General features: G+C 42.0%; 1 protein-coding gene across 4 annotated transcripts in view; it reads right to left on the minus strand.

The window, feature by feature from the left end:
* The window catches only part of SGK2 (serum/glucocorticoid regulated kinase 2), a 69722-nt gene that overhangs the window by 42218 nt on the left and 4915 nt on the right, over positions 1–22589 (minus strand). For 2 of the 4 annotated variants that reach the window (XM_061631553.1, XM_061631556.1), the window contains exons 1-2: positions 22220–22315; positions 12678–12889 (exon numbers count right to left, since the gene is read on the minus strand). In XM_061631553.1, the coding sequence (XP_061487537.1) occupies positions 12678–12729 (52 nt within the window). In that variant the 5' untranslated portion in view covers positions 12730–12889; positions 22220–22315. Of the gene's footprint in view, positions 1–12677; positions 12890–17102; positions 17213–22219; positions 22316–22589 lie in introns of those variants that run through there. The other 2 variants (XM_061631554.1, XM_061631555.1) reach the window with 2 other exon arrangements.

Raw genomic sequence — 22589 nt, forward strand, 5'->3', positions numbered from 1 at the left:
GCAATTAAATAATAAAAACTTGACATGTGGACAAGCCCTTAGACTAGTGTTTCTCAACTGGTGTGCCTCCAGATGTTGTTGGACCACAACTCCCATCAGCCTCAGCCAGCATTGCCAATGGACAGGAAAGATGGGAATTGTGGTCCAACAACATCTGGAGGCACACCGGTTGAGAAACATTGCCTTAGACACTTGTTAAGTCAGTCCCAAATAGTTATTCCATCACAGTCTATAGCACTTTCACCCACTATCCTCTAAGGCATCATCCCTGACCATGCTTGGTGAGGCTGATGGGAGTTGCAGTTCAGCAATGCCTGGAGGTCCAAAGGTGCCTCACTCCTGCACTTCTAAGGTACCGAAAGTAATATTTGCACTGACCTAAACATGCAGCAGCTACTTGACTGAGTAGTTTCTTAAGTCTGGAAGAAGGACAAAAGGTGTATTAACAGACATTCTCAAATATTTGTTTTAACAATCAGAGCAAGCCTATTTGCCCAGTCATAAAAGAGATAGAGAGACTTAGAAGGCCAATTTGTAGCTCAACTTTCACCCTCTGAGTTAACTGGAATTTGTTAAGTGGAATTTTAAAATCATAAGACATCTAGCCTAGAAAACACATAAAGGGATAAACAGGATTAGATTATATTTAGAATTGCTGAGTTTGTTTGATTGCTACAACTGTGCAAGTTAAAATGTGTTAGTGTTTAAACAAAGTACTATATAAATGTTGATTACCACCCGTTATCATGCCCTGGATTAACTCCACCTCTAGGACAGGGAAACCTCCTAAATTTATAGATATAATTTCCTCTCTGTACAAGAGAATATACATAGTAGTCAAATTCTTTGGAAACCAAATAAATACCCCGCCATCTTAGATGGCTGCAGTGAATCAGCTGTAGGCGTCTCTGGCCTACAGACCTAGCCCATCAGGGATCCTAACTTGGCCCACAAGGTTGTTTTCCCAAAACCACACCAACCTGTCCCACATGTGACTTCATATGCAATACCAGGTGAGGCAGGTAAAGGCACAGCTGGGGAGTTAAAGTATGCTCCCAAATGTTCCTTAGTAAGCAGGGTTTCCTGACAATGAGCTCTTTTGAAGTTGTCCATTTGCAAGCACTGTTTGAATCCAAATCACACTTGCAAATGGACAAAATCGAGTTGAAATGTTTTCCTGCTCCTGCAGTAAATCATGATTTACTCGCCAACATTTGACTCAGATTTTTTTAAAAAATGCTTTGGGTTAAGTGAACTGGGATAGAGTTAGAAATTCAACCATGGAATGTCACAGTTTCAATACCAGGTGTCTTTTCACTAGGTGAATTTTTGCCTCCCAAAGGATTTAGCAAGCACTGTCAGAGAGGTAGCAACCTGTTTAAGACAAATCCTTCCTTGGCACAGAATTTACTCACTAGTTTCTGAGTCAGCTTCCTTTCCCTAACCCAGCTACATAATAAAATACTCCAGTTTGCTTAACCAACAGGAGCAACAATCTACCCAGCTGTTAAATACACCTTTTTCATATTTACATTGTCCTGGTCCTAACTAACCACTATCCATACGTATAGGGATTTGGGCACATTTATACAAATTAGATCACAGTTGCTTTTGCTTCTCTCTCTCCTCCACATCATAGTCTCAAGGACTTTCATATCTGAATTATGGAAATTAATGAAATTAAATCCATGCAGATGCCAACATTTCTAAATTGTAAAGAGTAACAATAAGGGGGAAAGGAGAAGAAAAATAAGCACACACCTGTCATACCTTCTGTCAGGTGATTGAGCAGCACCTGTCTGAGTAAAGAAGATGAATAGCCCCTGGCTAATTTAAACGTACATCAGAACCATGCTCTGCCATGATACCTAAATCAGCTTTTCTAATGCCTCCAGCCCAACTCCTTAGCCTGTCTTTTGTTGCAGAAAGAAAACAACCTCAAATGCCTGTAAAATTCACCTGCCCTGATCTTCTCTTGGTTTTGAATGCTCTTTCTTCTTACTTCTGCCTGTGCCAACCCCAATGGCAGGAAGCTTGAAGTCACCAAGAGGGGCATAAAGAACTAATTAGCTACCAAGTGAGCCAGCTGGTATCCCATAAAATATGGGCTCATAAATAATTCCTAAGTCTGCTTTGAGACAGGCTTTGATTGTGGAATTGCTGCTGCTCACACACACAGGTTTTTTACATTGTCCACATGGTATCGTTATCAAAATCCCAACCCACACTTTTTTTTACATTTAATATGGATTTTTTCTTATTGTGGAAAATCCATTAAAGTAAAATTAATCCTGATGTGGTTTCAGTGGGTGATCCCTATCGCTACACCTCTACTTTTGTTAGCTCCTCATCTGAGGCCAACCTACCCATTTTGTTTCTGGAAGTCCAAACCATATAACCTTACTTATTTCCACATGCTGTATGCTGAAGATATGCCAGAATTTCAACAGTTTGGAGAAGCTGCTATCTCAAGATTTCAACTAGGGATGAGCAAATCTGTCAATTCTGGTTTTTCTCAAGACCCATCTGCACTATGCATTTAAAGCAGTGTCATATCACTTTAATCAGTCTTGGCTTTCCCCAAAGAATCCTGGCAACTGTAGTTTATTAAGGGTGCCAAGAGATGTTAGAAGGTCCGTATTCTCCTCACAGAGATACAATTTCTTCCAAGTGGCCTCGGTGGCACGGAATGCATTTTACCATCTTCGTCTGGTAGCCCAACTACGCCCCTATCTGGACAGGGACGACCTCGCCTCCGTTGTTCATGCTCTGGTAACTTCAAGATTGGATTACTGTAATGCGCTCTACGTAGGGCTGCCCTTGAAGACAGTTCGGAAGCTTCAGCTGGTGCAGAACGCGGCTGCCAGACTATTGACGAGGACCAGTCGGTCTTCGCATATAACACCTATTCTGGCGCATCTGCACTGGCTCCCTATTTGCTTCCGGGCGAGATTCAAGGTGCTGGTTTTGACCTATAAAGCCTTACACGGCGTGGGACCTCAATACCTTGTGGAACGCCTCTCTCGCTATGAACCTACCCGTTCACTTCGTTCAGAATCTAAGGCCCTCCTCCGGGTACCAACTCATCGGGAAGCCCGGAGGGTGGTTACTAGATCTAGGGCCTTTTCTGTGATGGCCCCTGAGTTGTGGAACAGCCTCCCCGAAGAGGTACGCCTGGCGCCTACACTTCTATCTTTCCGGCGCCAGGTAAAGACCTTTCTATGCTCCCAGGCATTTTAATCTTTTAATTTTCTTAATCTTTCTATTTTTAATATGTATCCTTCTTAATTTGTGTTGTATTTGTTTTTGTTGTGCTTTCTGTTGTTTGTTTGTACATGTTTTTGTGATTTTTTACCATGATATATTGTATTTTACCTTGTTTGTTCACCGCCCTGAGAGCTATTCTGCTAAGGGCGGTATATAAATTGAAATAATAAATAAATAAATAAATTTCCAGAGGGGTTTAACAATCAATCCTTCTTAACTGGGAACTCTGAGAATTGTAGCTATGTGAGGGGAACAGAGATCTCCTAACAACCAGGCTTGCCACCTGCAAGCAGCCATTTAAGGCACAGGCCCAAGGGCCTCTGGGTCTTAGAAGGACCCCTGGGAGGGTAGAGCTCCTGCTCTACAGTAGCGTCAGGTCATGGGGCAACCCCTTACTGCAAATCATGGCCCATGACCTGACACTGGCATGGATTGCAAAGCTCCATCCTCCCAGACAACACCCCTTGATGCAGCTAGCACAGGCTTAAATAGGCCTGGCCGCTCACCAATCATGTTTTCATGTCTGCTTGTAAAAACGCCCTTGCTGTTTTAAATGCATAGTGCAGATGGGCTCTCAGTTTCTCAGTTTCCACTCTCAAGTTCAGTTCTTAACATCAGTTTGCAATTTTTTAAAAAAAGTCTGCATGAAAATTTATCAGCTTTTTCACGTGAATTTCTCCTAATATACACGTTTATATGCATTTTTACCTAATATACACCATTTTGCAAAGCAATTTCCCTGATATAATGCATTTTGGTATGTTATTTTCATTTATATATGCATTTTTATGCACACCTTACCCTAGTGTATACATTTTTGTACATATTACTTGGCTAGAGAACTATATTGCAAAATTCAGAGAAGTGCAAATGTTGATGAATGGCTATAGTTTGGTTCTCATATTATTTTAGAAAATGCAAATTAGGTAGATTCATCTTTAAATGCAAACTGAGTCCAGTTTGTCCCCCATCCCTAGGGGTGAGTGAACGGACACAAAGCAGGAGATCGTTTCTGTGCCTTAGAAAACATAATTTTTAACTGAAGTAACTGCATAACAAGCTGCACTTGACAAAGCCAGATTTCAGCAGAATATCAGGAAAACATTCTGAAGTGTTAAAGTGGTACAACAATGGAACCAATTGCCCAGGGCAGTGGTGGGCTCTCCAATACTAGTGGCATTCAAGAGGCAGCTGGACATCCACCTGTTGGGTACGCTTTAAGCTGGATTTCTGCACTGAGTAGGGGGTTGGATTCAATGGCCTTATAGGCCCTTTCCTACTATTCTACGATTCTATGAAATCTCCTTATATTGCAGTCCTTTCTCCTTTGCAACTAGCCACACTATGTATGGCCAGTGTTTGAAGGTTGAGAGTTTGAAGATTAAACTACAATAAAGGTAATCTGTGAGGAAGTCTCTGTGGGCGCTTATAGACAGGTGTTTATCATAGGGCTGGGGGTGCTCACACATGCACATTTTTTTGCATATTGCTGGCATCAAAATGCCAGTCTATAATATTTCCTCCCATTTAATCAGGATTCACCCTTCTAATAAGTTAAAAAACTGCTGCCAGTTACCTGTTTGTGATACCTGAATAGCCCTTGTAATGATAAGCCCCCATTTGAAAGCAACCTTTATTTGAAGTACCAGTATATACAGCGAGTAATTTGAAGCTAAGTGTTGATAGAGTTTCTCAGATAGACTCATCTGTTACCCATTGCCCACTATGAAGGAAGTTCTTATTTTAATTTCTGGTTCCTGATTTGCATTAAATCCTGAGATTTTAAAAAAGATTAGGGGAAAAGCTGTCATTCTGGCACTTGAGTGCCAAAAATTTATATAGTGCCAAACAATGAATATTTTCTCTGCAGTGCACATACAATGTGGTGTCTGACAAAGACGTACTCTGAGTAGAGCCATTGAAATCAAAGGGCATAAGTTAGTCATGGCTAAATTAACTCCCTTGATTTGAGTTGGGTCTACTTTGAGTATGGCTTTGTCAGATATGTCTGACAGTATGCATGGGAAAGAGTTCCATGAGAAAATGAACAAGAATTAATCCAGGCATCCTAGTGACAGCACAGAAATAATATAAACAACAAAACCAATAATAATTCCATTGATAATGATGATTTAAAAAAAATAAGAGTTTTAATATTTAATTAAGGCCTAGGACACTTCTGACACAGTGCTGCACTCCAAAACAAATACCAGGTTTTCCTAAGGTCATGATTACATCAGCCTTTAACTAAATAATAAACATGGGGATTCTTTCATTTCACTTTGATGTGTTTTATCCTTCAAAAGTTTTCCTTTCAGGCTTTTCTCCTTAGCCACAAGAGTGTGAGATACGTTGAATATTCGCTTCGATGACGTAAAATCAATGCAAATATTCATTTCCCTTCTTTCTCACTGGAATTCAGCCTGGGCCCCTGCCCTCTGCATGCTCAGTGAAACTTAACAGCCTACACTGTTCAGCATGACTCAAGGTCATGAGCTTGGGGGAGGGAGCAGCAGAACCTGATTAACAACTGCTTCTTTTAGCTCCAGGTGTAGAAATGAGCACTAATGTCCTCTCCAGTCCCACCATGCTGTACAACACAATTCTGTGTACATATTCTGTGCAGCATGTGATCTAAATCTGACATGTGCTCATTGAAACTACTGGAAGGGAGGCAGAAAAGGGTTGTCTCAGTACTGGATTTACACACAAGGTAAGGCCCTATTCCCCTCACAGAACGCTGGTCCACACCATACATTTAAAGCACATCCAACACATACTTAAAGCATATATCTTCCCCCAAAGAATCAAGGAACCTGTAGTTTGATAAGGGAAGTTGTAGCTGTGTGAGGGGAAACCCACAACTCCCTGAATTCTTTCAGAGAAGTCATGTGTTTTAAATGTGCACTGGATGCTTTAAATGTATTGTGTGGATCAGCCCAGACATACAATTCCCAGAGTTCCCTGAGAAGAGGGATTGATTGTTAAACCTCTCTGAGGACTGTAGCTCTGTGGGGGGAATAGGGGTTTTCTAACAACTTTCAGCACCCTTAACACACTACAGTTTCCCAGGATCTTGTGGGAGAAGGCATGACTGATTAAAGTGGTATGATGATACTGCTTTAAATTATAGTGCAGATGGAGCCCAAGTAAGCTACAGTTTACGGCCTCAGATTATGACAGCCCTCTATATAAAAAAAATGACTACATTTCAATTTTTACATAATCACTGAAGTGTTTTAAATGTTATGTCATGTGCTGAACACACACAGCATATGTTGTATTGTCTCTTGCATTTAGGACATGCTAAATTGTGTGTGTAACAGCTCTTGTGCTGCTGTACATTACAAGTTTACATATACACTAAGTAAAAAGTAATAAGGTATCCCCACTTAAAGGTATTTCATATGTAAAGAGGCTCATTGCAAGAGACATGTTTTAGTTAGATTGTTAGTGTTTAGATGCATTCTCACCTATGTACCACTATATGTGCAAATATAGAAGTGTATTCTTTCTGTTTTCATCATCCTTTCTGCTAGAATAATACACATCTTTTCTGATAACGCTGTGAGGCCTCAAGCATGCCTAAATCCAACCCCGCGTTTTCTCAGATGCAAATGACAATATATCATTATTTCATCCCCACATGACAAACAATAGTTTTTCTTGATACTAAGCAAGTTGCATTAACAAGCAAGAACAGTTGCATTAACAATTACATTCATCAGGGTGGGGACAATCCTCCGATGCAGAGGGGCAGCAGAATCAGACCTGGCCAATTATACAATATCTTTGCATAAGAAACTGAGGTGCTGTGTGGATTGTTCCCTCTCTTTGGATGAAGATCAGTAGCAGATTGCAGGAAATCTGCCTATCTGGTTGCCATTAGGGGAAGGGTCATAGCTCAGTGGCAGAGCATCCGGGATGCAGAAGGTTCCAGGTTCAATCCTTGGCATTGCCAGGTAGGGCTGGAAGAGATTCCTGCCTGAAACCCTGGAGAGCCTCTGCCAGTCAGTGTAGATGATACCGAGCTACATGGACAATTGGTCCAACTTGGTATAAGACCCCTTTCCTATGTTCCTTCCTGACAAGCTTCTTTTGTTGCCTGTTGCAGCTGCTCGCTTTGGTGGCTCGTCAAAAGAGTCTTGTCTAGCCTAGCTGAGCCTTGAACATTTTCCCCAAGAACAATGTGTCAATGTGTGCCTGTGTGTGCACTCTGTAGTGCTCCTGCCCTAGAAGCAAGGTGGGCCCTGTGTTGCGTGGACTCTCCTCCCTCCCTTTTGTACGTTATGCAGTAAAATAGTTCTTGTGAACATGCTTGACTCCTTGCCTTTAAGGGTGCCTGGGAACTGGCAGCAATGGGATTGTTGACGGCTGTGTCAATGGAGCTGGTAGAGTGGCAGTGCTGGTGCATGTGTGGAGGTGAGGCAGAGGTGTGTGCTGAGAGACGTCCTTACCATTGTGAGCTCTTTGGCTCCCTCTTGCTGTGTGGGGCATGTGGGAATTGTCACCAGTATGATTCCTAATGGGTGGGCACTGGCAGAATTTTCAGATATGCTGGAGGCATGCCTGTCGTATCATCCTTCAATCAAAACTGAATATGTGAATAAAGGATTGCTCTGCCCATCTACATTTAAGGGGAAGGGCTGCAGCTCTGTGGCAGAGCATATGCTTTGCATGCAGAAGGTCACAGGTTAAACCCCTGGCATCTCTAGTTAGGTCTGGGGGAAACCCTTGTCTAAATCTTGGAGAACTGTTACCAGTCAGTATAGACAATAGTGAGCTAGATGGCCCATTGGTCTGACTCAGTCAAAGGCAGCTTCTAAAATCTGGATTGTAAAATTGTTCTCTCTGAAGCATAACCCATTGGGTTGGACCCTGACTTTGCTCCTGTGGGTGGGAGCATCTTCTGACTGGAGATCTGCTCAGGGGACACTTCTGCTGGGAGGGGGTACTTTTGCTGATTTCCCACTGCCATCTCACACACCATTTCAGAGGGCTGGAAGACTGTGTGGCAGAGCAAGGGGAAAATGGCAAAATTGCCACCAGTGTGATCTCTTTGCTGGATCTGGGCAGAAGGAGCCTTCCCACCTATAGAAAGTGAAGTCTGGATTGAACCCATTGATTTTGCACAAGTGAAAACAAATCCAGTTTCATTTGGAGACATACTTAAAAATAGCAGCCAGAAGTATCCATTTTTCTACTCACTCACATGGTATATAATTAAATTTTCTACTGGTCCAGCACTTCTTTTTTTTCTCATTGTTACCAAGATTAGTTCTGCGACATCTTCCATATGTACACACTTAGGGCTCATCTACACGGCAGTTTACTGTGTGTTTGGTGCTATTCATATCTCCTTTAAATTTGCATGGTTCACATAACTTTACCTGCAAACAGAAGCTAATCCTCCCCAGAGGAATCCCTGCTTGTGTGAATGGGAAAAAGCGATTCGCACCTAACATTGAGCAGGAACTGCAGACAATGCAAATGAAAAGCAAAGGTGAAAGAAATGTCTTTCCTACAAAGAAATGCTCCCATGAAGATGGGCCCTTATTATGTCTGGAATTATGTGCTATTATATATAGAACCATAGAATAGTAGAACTGGAAGGGGCCTTTAAGGCCCTCGAGTCCAACCCCCTGCTTGGTGCAGGAATCCAACTTAAAGCATACCTGAGAAGCGGCTGTCCAGCTGCCTCTTGAATGCTTCCAGTGTTAGAGATTTCTTCCCTCCCTTAATAAGCACTGAATTTGTAGAGAAGTTGATGTGAACCCATACCCATAAAACTGAGTTGTGTCAGAAAAAAGTAGGGTAATGCCTCTTTGCAGGAACATGAGGTACTAATCAGTTTTCACAACTGTGAATTGACCAGTTTTTCAGTTTCTTCTGGTAACAGACAAAATCATCAAGGTGTTTTGGAAAATGGATGCCTCAATACAATGGAATAAATTAATGGGGGCAGGTGGAGGAAATAAGGCTTCAGGAAGGTGGACATGTCAGACCAGGTCAATTATGCAATATTTTTGCATAAGAAACAGATAAAGTTATAGAGTGAGAGATTCTGTATGGACTGTGCCCTCTCTTGGCATCAGTATGCAGAAAAACTGCCTATCTGGACCAACCTTATGTACCTTCTTTAATATGTGTGAATAGCTCCTTGCCACCTAAGAGACACTATCCGCTCCAGCTCCAGTCAGACACCCCATCAAGCCAAGGAAGGTTTGTTTCTATACCCCTTTTCTGCAATTACTGCACTCAAAGTGGGTTTACAACATATACAGATACAACAATAAAACAATTAAATTCGTTACATCAATAAATCATCAAAATGAACATCCACAGACCAATACAATACTCAGCTCTTAACTATTATACCAAAACAACCAACATCCCTATGATGACAGCATTCACTAGGCGGTCACAGATAGTTACCCAATCTAGCAAAAAACACCAAGAGAACTGAACAGCAAAAACTCCAAATAAGTGGAGATAAAAATGTAACAGGTGCAACCAGGATGTTAAATTCCACAGCAAGAAAAACTAAAAGCTCACAGAGTAGCCAAATATGTTTACAGTAGGGCCCCACTCATACAGCGGGTTATGATCCAGACCCCCACCTAAAAGCGAAACCTGCTGAAAAGCAGAACTCATTCAATAGAATGGCGCCTGACGCCCGAAAAACGCCATAAAGGCAGAACAAACACCGTATGAGATGGGGCATTACTCTAATTGAAAGCCACCGCATTAGTGGAACGCCGCAAAGCGGGCCGCCGCAAATAAGGGCCCTACTGTATAAGGAAAAGTGGGGGGAGGGGAGGTTGGCCTAGGGTTGCCAGCATTTTCAACAGCCTCTCATCTTATGTATTTAAGCAGCATGAACTGGAAACATTAGCAGGAGATAATGCCTATCACCGTGCTGTTAAAACCTTCTCCTGCTGGGTTCATATCCCCACACAGCCATGAAACTCACTGGGTGACCTTGGGCCAGTCACTGCCTCTCAGTCTCATGAAAACCTTATTCATAGGGTCGCCATAACTCGGAATCAACTTGAAGGCAGTACATTTCCTTTTTTACCTATTGTTACAGGCCTAAGGACAGGTCAGACTACCTTTTTGCTAATTGGATGGCAATCGTAAGACACACACATTATTTACATTGTCATTCACTGAAATGCTGGGCGGAATTCAATTCTTTTACTACTACTACTACTACTACTACTACTACTACTATTATTATTATTATTATTATTATTATTATTATTATTATTGTTGTTGTTGTTGTTGTTGTTAAATTTCTATTCCAGCCTTCCTCCAAGAAGGAGCCCATCCTATGAGTACAATGTTGTTTAAAAGGATGTTAAAAGGTGGACTTCCCAGGAGGATCGCTCCGCTTGTGCTTGCCTCTAGGATGAGCTCTCGTCTCAGAGGAAGCTTTTTCAGTTTTTAAAACCAGTCAGAAGTTTTTTTTTGACTGGGAAAATTTTCTCCCAGGCAAGGGAGAAACGTAGAGATTATCCACAGAAGTTCCGTGGTGTTTGTTGGGGGCTGGAATTCATCAGGATCGTCTATGAATGAAGGTCTAGCCAGCAAGCGTCGGACGGAGCTAGGGATTACAACAAGCTCAAACTGATTAAGCGAGACTTTTTTTTTCTTCAAAGAAAAACGTTCTAACAGGCAAGCATTCTTCTGTCTATTATTATCTAGCTTAAATCGTTATAGCAAAAGAGATTTGTCAAGGAATTAGCAACAAGAATTCCTGGGTGAGTTATAACTTTCTCTTCTACACTCGGAACTAGGAGGAAGAAAATCGAAAAAACCTATCTTTGTTTTTATTGCAAAAAGCTGGCATGGAATTGGGCATTATAAAGATATAAACGGATGAGGGGCATCTGATTTGAAGAGAGAAAATTTGATTTATTTGATATTTGAATTTTATATGTCTGGGACTATTTTTTCTGGTCTACTTCTTTTTAACGAATCTGCTTATTCTTTATCCCACTAATTATTTGGATGCTGTGAACTAAATTTGTTTTGCACTTTTGGACACATAAGAGATAAGGCAGTTTGTGCTGTCTAGAGGACTGATGTCATCAGGTTTGGAAGATTAACTCCTTTGTGACTGGAAAAAGAAATAAACTGTTATTTGCTTGGGAATAGTGGCTATAATTGGAAATTGAAGGTGTTTTGTTCTTTGGGTTTTAAGAATGACAATCAAGAAGGTGGCTGAGACCCTGGATGTACAGGAAGGGATTTCCTCTCTAGATATGTTTCAGAAAATAATGAATGAGATTAAGCTAATCAAACAAGAGATGAGACAGAGCAGACAAGAGATGAAAATTGAATTTGGCAAAATGAGACAGGAGCTGACAGAAATAGAGGATTCTATGAGAATGGAGGTAGATGGGACCAAAGATATAACTGGACAAATAAAAGGAGATGAAAGAAAAATTAAAGGGAAGGTTCAAGCCCTGGAGATTGGAATAGATTTATTAAATATGGACTTGGAAAAAGATTTGGATTTTATGGCTGTGATGGATCCTGGAGACAAATATTACTGTTTGGAACTCAGCGCTGTCCCTGAAGGAATTGGTGAAGAGATTGGAGATAAAGATATCATCGGTTCGAAAAAATTCCTGGACTGGAAGGATTTGATGGAACTTGAAATGGAGAAAGTTTACAGAATTAATTCCAGATTTGTGACAATGGAAAAACTTTCAAGAGATGTGCTAGTGCATTCTGTAAAAAAGAGGAACAGAGATGCGGCTTTGCAACAATATCTCAGTGATACGTTCGGAATTGATGGCAAGGAAATATTTATGATGAAGGAAATTCCTATCAGACTCTTATTATATGACTATGACAGCAAGATTATTGGGTGCGCAAAGATGGAAGATGGAAGATGGAATCAACACGGATAATGGAAGAAGAGCTATTGAAATTACTGGATTTAGTAGACTTGAAGAGATGGATTAATTGACATGCCTATTTGGAGAAAAATTGATGGATATATATCTCAAGGATTGGAAGCTTCTCTTTGACCTTTTGTTGAAAGAATAGAATGATATGATGTTAATGTGATTTGATACCAATTAAGATAACCACTGGAGGAAGGTGATTTTATAATCTATTAAGAGACAGGTTTGTTATATATTATAGACTTATAGCTGATCTATGATAAATCGGAAGTCAATAGTTTTTATTGTATTAGTTATTAATTTGTTCTTTTTCTTTTTGTTTTGTTTTGTTTTTGAAAATTTGAATAAAAATTAATGTTAAAAAAAAAGGATGTTAAAAGGTGAATAACCCATGTTAGTCCAAGCAAGAGTACCTGCTCCAAGAGTTTACTTGACATTAGAGATCAATCCCATGGAATTTTTGAGGGGAGGGGGGCATCAGTTGAACTTTACCTTTTGTCTTTCCCAATGTTTCAAAGAGGGTCTTTGTCCCAGATGGGTGCATCAAGTCAGCCTGGAGATGTAGATGCAGTTTTGGGGAAATTCTGCAACAGCTTTCTTGTCCGATTGATAGTATCCTGGCAATCTGGGCAGCAAGGAATACCGAGAGGTAGTTTGAAGGCCTCTGATCTTATGCCCTTCTGCAAATGTTAAGGTCAGCTCTCCTACAGGTAGGAAGTAAAAGGAAGTAAAAGCAAGACGTTATAGTTATGCATTGGCTGGATGCCAGCAGCTAAACGTGTACGCAGATGGAAACTCATTGTCATTCTAAAAACATTAGCTGTTGAGGTGATTCACATATCTTTGGGCTCATCTGTTTTCAAACTGCAACTTCCAGCATTCCTGATCATTGGCCATGCTGGTGGGGCTGAGGGGCGTTCAAGTTCAGCAACATTAAGAGGATCCCAGGTTCCCGATTCCTGGTCTATTGTTTATTGTTGTATTTTTAAAAAATATGTACACCACCTCGAGACTCTGAATTATTCTGCAACCGGTTAAGAACACAGTTATTTTTTGGCGGGCAGACCACACTGATCCATGTTTTAGGGCCAAATTAGACATGACACCAAATGCATAATTACAAATCACAAACCACATTTGCCATGCATGGGGATGGGGTTATTTTGATGAGGATCGCAGAACATGAAGAAAGGAGACTTAACCCTTCCCTCCCCCATTGTAGTCCTGACAAAATCCACACACACACCCAAGTATTAATAACTTGGGGGGGAACTCCCTGGAATGCCAATAGGGACTTTTTTTCTGGGGCCAATAGCAGCTTTGGAGGAATTTTTGTCAGGATTGTTGCAGGGAAGGAAAGAATAAATCTCCCCTCCCAGTAGTCCCAATGAAAGATGTTCCCCCCCACCATGCTTACTATTATCTTTTTTTAACAACCAACACACACACACAGAGGATGCTTCCATGCTGTCACTATTTTATGGATGGGATTCAGTCACATACTGCCAAATTCAGGTTGTGCAATTAAAGTGGATTTGGCAGTCTTGTGAAACCCTCTTCCCAAAATAAATAAATAAATTGAGCTCTTTGGTCAGGAAAATGACAGAGAAATGCACTGGCAACTGTGGGATAGCTATTGCTTGGACGTGATGCTATATAACCTCCACGCAAACAATTCAGCATGAATGCCCAGTGAACAGTGGATGTCGTATAAGCTCCCTGCAAATGTTATGCAAACAAATCAGGATGAATGCTCGATGAACAGTTTGCCTGGAAGTTACCTCAGTCTAGTTTGGCCCTTACTGATATCAATCGGTATAAATCCTGAATCTGAAATCTGGGTTGACAGATTGGCAAACTGCAGATGTATTTTTAATAACAGATTGACTTGTAGACATTAGCAAGGGATGACGTAAGAAAAAATAGTCTGGAGAAATAAAAGGGTGGCAAAGATCATGATTGGGCAAACAGAGTATTGATCCACACTGTAGAGAAGTTTAGTATATCATGACTAAAAGCTAGAGGAGCAAATACGGTAGTGGAGAATATTTGGGGGGACCGCCCACTATCCTTCATTAGAACAAGGAGGGGGAACCAATGGTTCTCCAAATGTGGTTGGACTATCTCCCATCAGCCCCAGTCAATAATAATAATAATAATAATAATAATAATAATAATAATAATAATAATAATAATAAATTTTATTTGTTGGTCGCCTATCTGTCCAGGTTAGTGGACACTCTAGGCGACTTACAATAATAAAAGCAGTACATAATATACAACATAAAACCAGCAAACATAATCATAATCAATTTAAAAGCAATTCCAGTTAAAACCTCATAAAAATTAATCCTCCCCAATTCCATAGGCCCGCCTGAATAGCCAGGTTTTTAAGGCTTGGCGAAAACCTATCAGGGAGGGAGCATGTCGGAGATCAAAAGGAAGGGAATTCCAGAGGGTGGGGGCCACAATCGAAAATGCCCTCTCTCTGGTCCGCACCAGTCTAGCTGTTTTAACCGGTGGGACCGAGAGAAGGTCTTGTGAGGCTGATCTTGTCAGGCGGCATAATTGGTGATTCTGGAGGCGCTCCTTCAGATAAACTGGGCCGAAACCGTATAGGGTTTTAAAGGTCAACACCAACACCTTGAATTGGGCCCGGTAGACAATTGGTAACCAGTGAAGATCTATTAACACTGGCGTGACATAGTCACGGCGACGGCTGTGCTTGATCAAGCGCGCCGCCGCATTCTGTACCAGCTGTAACTTCCGGACCATTTTCAGGGGTAACCCCACGTAGAGCGCATTACAGTAGTCTAAGCGAGAGGAGACCAGGGCATGTATCACCTGTGGGAGCAGATGAACAGGAAGGTAGAGTTGCAGCCTCCGTATCAGATGTAATTGATACCAAGCTGCCCGACTCACCGCCGAGACCTGAGCCTCCATGGACAGCCTGGAGTCAAGAATGACCCTGAGGCTGCGGACCTGGTCCTGCAGGGGCAATCTCACCCCATTAAGCATCAGGTCCATAATACCCAACCTTCCTCTGTCTCCCACAAGCAACACCTTGGTCTTGTCGGGATTCAGCTTCAGCCTGTTCTCTCCCATCTATCCACTTACGGCCTCCAGGCACTTGGACATGGTATTCACAGCCAACTCTGGTGAGGACTTAAATGAGAGATAGAGCTGAGTGTCATCCGCATATTGGTGACATTTCAGCCCAAAACTCCTGATGATAGCCCCCAGCGGTTTCACATAGATGTTAAACAGCATGGGAGAGAGGATAGAATTGTGGCACCCCACAATTAAGAGGCCAAGGGTCTGAAATCTCATCTCCCAAAGCCACACGTTAGTGCCTACCTGAGAGATAGGAATGGAACCACTGTAAAACAGTGCCCCCCATTCCCAATCCCTCTAGGCGATCCAAAAGGATACCGTGGTCAACGGTATCAAAAGCCGCTGAGAGATCTAGGAGGACGAGGAGGTATATTCTCCCCTATCCAACGCCCTCCTCATATCATCCACCAGAGCAACCAAGGCTGTTTCAGTTCCATGTCCAGTCCTGAAGCCCGATTGGAATGGATCTAAATAATCCGTTTCCTCCAAGTGTGTCTGTAACTGTTTGGCCACCACTCGCTCAATCACCTTGCCCAAGAATGGTAAGTTAGAAACTGGGCGGAAGTTATTCAGCTCTTGGGGATCCAAGGAGGGTTTTTTTAAGATGGGCTTTATCACCGCCTCCTTGAGGGCTGATGGCATTGCACCCTCTTTCAAGGATGCATTTACCACTGCCTTGATCCCTTCGCTGAGTCTCTCTTTGCAACTCATAATGAGCCACGAAGGGCAAGGATCAAACAGACAGGTGGTTGGCTTCACAGTACTGAGCACCTTGGCCACTTCCTCAGAGGGAAGAGGCCGAAACTGATCCCACCGGACCGGAATGCAACTGGCTGACCCTGGCCCACTTCCTGTATCCACGGCGAACGGAATCATGCTCTTTAGGCGCTCGATTTTACCAGCAAAGTGTTTAGCAAGAATGTCACAGGAGATTTTAGATTGCTCCATGGGTATCTGCGCAACTGGACCGACCAGGCTTCGGACCACCTGGAACAATCTCCTGGGACAACACTCTGCTGACGCAATAGAGGCAGCAAAGAATTCCCTCTTTGTTGCCTTTGTTGCCACTTGGTAGGCAGTTATTGCTGCTCTAACCAGTGTCCGATCGTCTTCAGTGCGAGATTTCTGCCACCGGCGCTCAAGTCGTCTCACCTCCTGTCTCCGACCCCGCAACCGTGGTGTATACCAGGGTGCTGTCTGAGTTCTATTCAGGGGGAGAGGACGTTTCGGAGCCACCCGATCCAAAGCCCCAGTAATCTCCCTGTTCCACTCCATCACCAGGGCTTCGACCGGGCATCCTTCAGCCAGCTCCAAATCACCCAGCGCATTCAGGAATCCCTGAGGTTCCATCAGGCGTCTGGGGCGGACCATCCTAATAGGTCCTTGTCCCCTGCGGAGGGTGTGTGGCATCAAGAGGTCCATATTCACCAGATAGTGATCTGACCATGACACAGGGTTAGAAGAAACAGCCCCCATTTTCAGAGCACTTCCATCCCCTCCTGAGACAAACACAAGGTCAATAGCATGACCGGCTACATGGGTGGGCCCTGTATTACTAAGGTGCAGATCCCATGAAGTCATGGTTTCAATGAAATCCTGAGGGGTTCCCGTGAGGGTAGTCTCGGCATGTACATTGAAATCCCCCACAACCAACAGGTTGGGGGAAAGCAACCGCACGTCCGAGACCACCTCGAGCACCTCAGTCAACGCTACCAATGATCAGGGACGATGGGAATTGTAGTCAAATTACATTTGGAGGGCAACAATTTACACATTACTGCCTTAAAGTCATCCCTGCATTACCAGATTATATTGTTGATCTGAATTGCTTCACCTTCTGCTTTCTGCACCACACACTGGTAATAAAAATGCAATAGTAGGCTGTGCCTGTTTTCCTTGGACAGCCGACAAACCTGGCAAAGTATATAGAAAATGGAAAGTACAATATAAAATGTTGTGTATGATTGTTACATAATCATTATTTGTTATTGTTTCCTTGACTTCCGTGAGAACCAGGAAATTATGTTTCTTGGTAAGAGGCCTATCAGAAACAAGGATCCAGTAAAATGCCAGTGCTGAAATTAACACTACAGGATCCTCTTCAACAAAGAAGTTTCAAATAGAAAAATGATGGTGTTAATACAGGGAGCATTTACCATCACAACCATACCGGTGGCTGATTTTTAAACCAAAAGGCATTTAACGCAGATTACATTCGACTTTGACCTCCTTCCAGCAAAAAACATGTATGCAGAGGGTGAATATTTTTTTTATATAGGCAAGAGATAAGAGTCTCACACACTTTCCCAGGAAAGTTAACACAAGACAACGCTATATATTCTAAAGGGCCATGGTTTATTTAAAACATTTTTGCTTTACTTTTAATGTTTGATCAGGGCCCAAGCATAATTTCTTAGGGCCCAATACAAACTCATCATATGGACTCCTCCCCCGCCCCACACATATACACCGTGATCCCATCCCACAATACAATCTTACAAGTCATGAAATAAAAGTTTCTATTTTTATTCTGAAATTACATTTCCAATATTTCTGAAATTACACTATAGCCCATATTTGGACTCTTCTACCATGCCCTAACTTCCCCCCCTCCCTTTGGCTATTTTTGTTTAATACCATATTCAGCCTGAAGAAGAACCCTACAAATCTTGCTGACTATTTTGGAACTTTCTTTTTGTCCTAGACCACATTCACACCATATATTTATTCCACTACTATTTCACTTTAAACAGTCATGGCTTCTCTCAAAGAATCCTGGAAAGTGTAGATTGTGATGGGTGCTGAGAGGAGACCTCTATTCCCCTCATGGAGCTACATTGTCTAGATTCCTCTGGGGACTGACTGTTAAACCACTCTTAACAACCATTTTGATTCAGTCTTAGCTGTCTTTAATATTAGGTTTGTTTACAAAGCAGCCAGAAATGTACTAATGTTCAACAAGGTAGTAATGTATAGTCTGAGTGCATCTAGAGTCTAGTGGAATATGCTACTGATGATTATAAGAAAATAAAACAATGTTGTGTGCTTACCTTCCTGTGAATTGTCCCATTTAATTTGACTTTTGTTTTTATGTTTAATGTGAAAGCTTAGCTTATCCCTTATTAAAGAGGAATAATCATTCCTCTGATTAATCTGGAGAGAGTGCTCATTCTGTCCCTCTTCAAGTGCTTTCCAGACAGATGGGAGTGGTGTGCCTCATGCATGCAGTTCCCCCCCCCCCAGCATCCATAAGATGCTGTTGGCATCAAAATGCCAGACTGTATTCCCCCCCCCCATTTAATCTGGATTTACCATTTTCAAGGAAAATCCAAAAAGAAATCAAATAACAAAAAAACAACCTGTTGCCAACAGCCCATTTTGTGATATCTCAATGGCCTGTTTGCAAATCAAGCACTCTTGTCTAGGAGCACCCTTCCTGACAGTTACCTTTCTCCTCTTTTGATTGTTGGAACTTCCTTTCTTATGTTGCCATTGCTCAAAGCACACCCATTCTCCCCTAACAGTTTACTAATTGTGAACACCATCCTAACCCCAGCCACGGATGGCAGGACTTTATAGAACAGTGGAGCCACTGCAACATCTGCAGCTTTGCTGCACTTGGTGGCTGAGAGGGGGAGTAAAATTGCTGCACCAGCATGGAGTGAGCCCAATGCCGTTGCACAACACCAGTGAGACTGGTTTAGGATCCAAAGGATCCTGGGCCATTTCAACCCCTTCCTGCTACTGGACCTGACCTTTTAAAAGAATGCTGCGCTTGCATCACTCCATTGGCAGAGGCCAGTTTAGCAGGGCAGAGGGATATCCCAGCCAGCATGGCCACTGGATTGGGCTGATGGAAGTTGTAGTTCAAAAAAGTAACTTTTCCATGCTCTGGGATATCTCTATCCAATCCAACCCCTCCCCAGCTCAAGGGTGTGTGTGTTGGACTGCTCTGTTCTCAATTATTAGGGCTGCAATCCAATACACACTTACCTAAGTCCCATTGAACCCAATGGAGCTTACTTCTGAGAAGACATATATTGGACTGCAGCCTAAATTACTAAACCAAATCAGATAATTCACAATCTTGGAACCCGGCATCATCATGACCTCTTTAAGTGCCTCTCCCCCTTTCTGGGGGTGTAAATGATTTGACACTGTACATCTAATGCACCAGAACATGCATAGATGCAACCACACAAATGCAGCCTTATTTTAAATGTCAAAAGATCAGGACCAAGGCAGCAAGGAACAAAAGTGAAATGAAATGAAATGAAATGAAATGTGACAAGAGTGCTGGTCCGGATACATCGTGGGTATGAATAATTCCCAAGATTCTGTTGACCCTTAGGCTAGTTTCCTGCTGGTCTCTCAAGCTTCCAGGAACAGCTGTTCTAGAAAGACTGCTGTGAATGATGTTGACAGTTCATTGGGGGATTTACAGAGTGTCCTTTGAGATAACCAAAAAAAAGTAAAAAAAATACTGGTAGTACTAAAAATAGTACACAAGAAGTGCCAGCCCAATTTGAGCATGCATTCTATGACATTCCCCTTGACCTACCATGTTATTCCCTAGCCCGCCCGCCCTGCTAGCCCTGCCTGGGACGATGCAGCCTTTTAAAAAGGAAAAATCCAAAGAGAGAAGGTAACAAGCAGGACTTGGTGCAGAGCAGGTAAGACACATACATTTTAGATAAGCAAAAATCCTGTAAAAGTGTGTATTGATACTGGGTTGTGTTCAGCACTGCTGTTCCACTCACACAGCAAACTCCTGCTTTTCCCATTTCTCCCTGCAGACCCCCCACGCACCTTCAAAGTCTGCTCCTGAGGGTTGGGGGATTTTGCTCATGCAGCATTGGACACAATCATTACTTTCCCCCCTATACATGGAGGTAGGTATTGTGAAGACACAAAACGTCCCACAGACTCCAGAGTGCATGCAGTCCAAAAAGGAGGCCTTTGCAAGACACTAACATAAGCAAATTTTATCAAGAAGCTACCCATATCTTTCTCCCAGCTCCTGCCAGCATACATCTCAAGAGACTATGGTCTCATATACAAAAACCCTATTTTTAAGCAATAGTTTAACACTGCTGGTGTTATGACCATATAGTTTAAAACTACTGCTGTATAAGTACAATAGTTTAACACTGCTGGTGTTATAGCCAATAGGAAGATTTCCACAACTAGAGGGGCCCACATGTTATCAGTGTGGTGTTCACATATTTTCTGGAGAAAAGTCCTTTACTCAAGCAGAGTACTATTATTGTGTGGCATTATTAACTCTGACAAAGCGAAGCAGCATCTCCAGGAACAGAGTTTCTGCTTATCACAAGTGGTTACTGTTGTACATCACATGAAATAACTATTCCATGGATTCATCCTGCGAGGGTACATACATCTGGTGAAGAAAAAATATAACTAGTGGACAGCTCCTTGAAAGTTCAGACTAAAACCCAGAATGGATTCCCTGCCCCACTGACATCGGAGCCACCAGTCTCCACTGGCTGTTTTCCTTTACCACTAATAGTATTTGGTCATGAAACAAGCAGTGAATTGATTAATGCAGAATGTGGAAGCTCTTGGCTAGGGATGGAAAGACCTTTTCATTTTGGTTCTCTCTTTCTCATTTTTCCAATACTGAATTCAGTTCTGCAGAAATTTTTTAAAATACAAAATCCTAATGAAAATTCTTCAGCATTTTAATGTGAATTTTTCCTATGAAACACATTTTGTCTTCAGTTTTGACTAATTTACACATTTTTGTAAGCAATTTATCCTAATATAATGTATTTTTGTATGTTAATTTCACTAATATATTCTCTTATGCATACTTTCTCTAACGTGCATTTTTGCAAACGTTATTTGGTTGGAGAACTGCATTGCAAAATTCAGATAAATGTGAATTTTGCAGGATAGCTGTGTATTGGTTCTCATATTGTTTCAGAAAGTGCAAATTTGATCAGTTTGGCACATACCATCTTATATATAGGCAGATTCCATTGTTATATACAGTGCTTTTCTTTTCTCCTTTTCCTAGAATCCCTGTGGTCCACCAGTGTGTCTTAAATCTACAAGGCAAGGTTCTGCCTTCAGGATCCCTGAACATCTGAGGCATAACTAAATGTGTTAAGTGATGTTGAATATTTGCTCTTGCATAAGATGTGCCTTGCTGAATTGGACCATATTTGGTCCTTCTAGTCCAGCATTCTTTCCAAGAATCCTAGCAATCAGCATGCTATAGGTCACCCAATAAAAATGAGCCAGTGGTCCAGCAGCCTACCTTTTGTCCACACCTGAGAACTGGCAGAAAGAAAGAGGAAGATGGGAATAAGATAGAGGACAAACGTGTAAACCAGAGAGAAACAGTGAGGTGGGGAGGGTAATATTTAAAATCCTGACTCAGCCATGAAGCTCACTGGATGACTTTGGGCTAATCATCGTTTCTCTGTTTAGCATATACAGGGATTAGTAACCTATGACTCGAGGGTGACAGTAGGGGTCTTCACACGTTACATTCAATGAGTGTATAGTCTGGGTACCTGTGAACGCATTAAGCAATAGTTGGGCTGCACAAATAAAAAATGTACACTCTCACATAAGCAGTTGTAAATGACAGCTTGTACCTGTGTTCAGTGTGACATGTGACGAAGCCTATTATTTCCTACTTCACAAAGGACAATCTTCTATTTGAAGGGCTGTCTGTTCCAAGTCCAGTTTAAAGATAAAGAATCATAAGAAGGGAATGTAGAAGAAACTATATTTCTAAAATTGTGCAGGGGGTGGAGGGTGGGAGGGGAGAGAGACTAGCTTTGGCACATTCTCTGCCCAGACAACTCCCGTTTGTCATTCTAGTATCAAGACAGTTCCCAGGGTAGTAAAATGCTTAATCAATAGGACAGAGTTATAAATTACCCTACCTGCACATTTTGTCTCCCATGCTGTTAAACCACACTGCATGAGACACGACAGCAGCTGTGGGAATCCAAGCTTGCCATGCCTTCTTCCCTCCTGAGACCAGCTTCAAGTCAAAAGAAGAACGAGGCTGTTTAATCATTAAACTTTACAATTAAATATTAAGCAGCCCAGATCCTGCTAAGGTAGTTCCTGGTAGAAAATGCTGTAATATTTATTTATTTATTTATTGCATTTGTATACCGCCCCATAGCCAGAGCTCTCTGGGCGGTTTACAGCTTCATATGCTGTCCATCCTTATAACTGATTCTAAGGGCTGTTTCATACATTAACATTATGGGTGGGAAACCTGTGGCCCTCCTAATGTTGTTGGAC

Source organism: Rhineura floridana, chromosome 6 (assembly GCF_030035675.1).
Source record: "Rhineura floridana isolate rRhiFlo1 chromosome 6, rRhiFlo1.hap2, whole genome shotgun sequence".
NCBI classification, from domain to species: domain Eukaryota; kingdom Metazoa; phylum Chordata; class Lepidosauria; order Squamata; family Rhineuridae; genus Rhineura; species Rhineura floridana.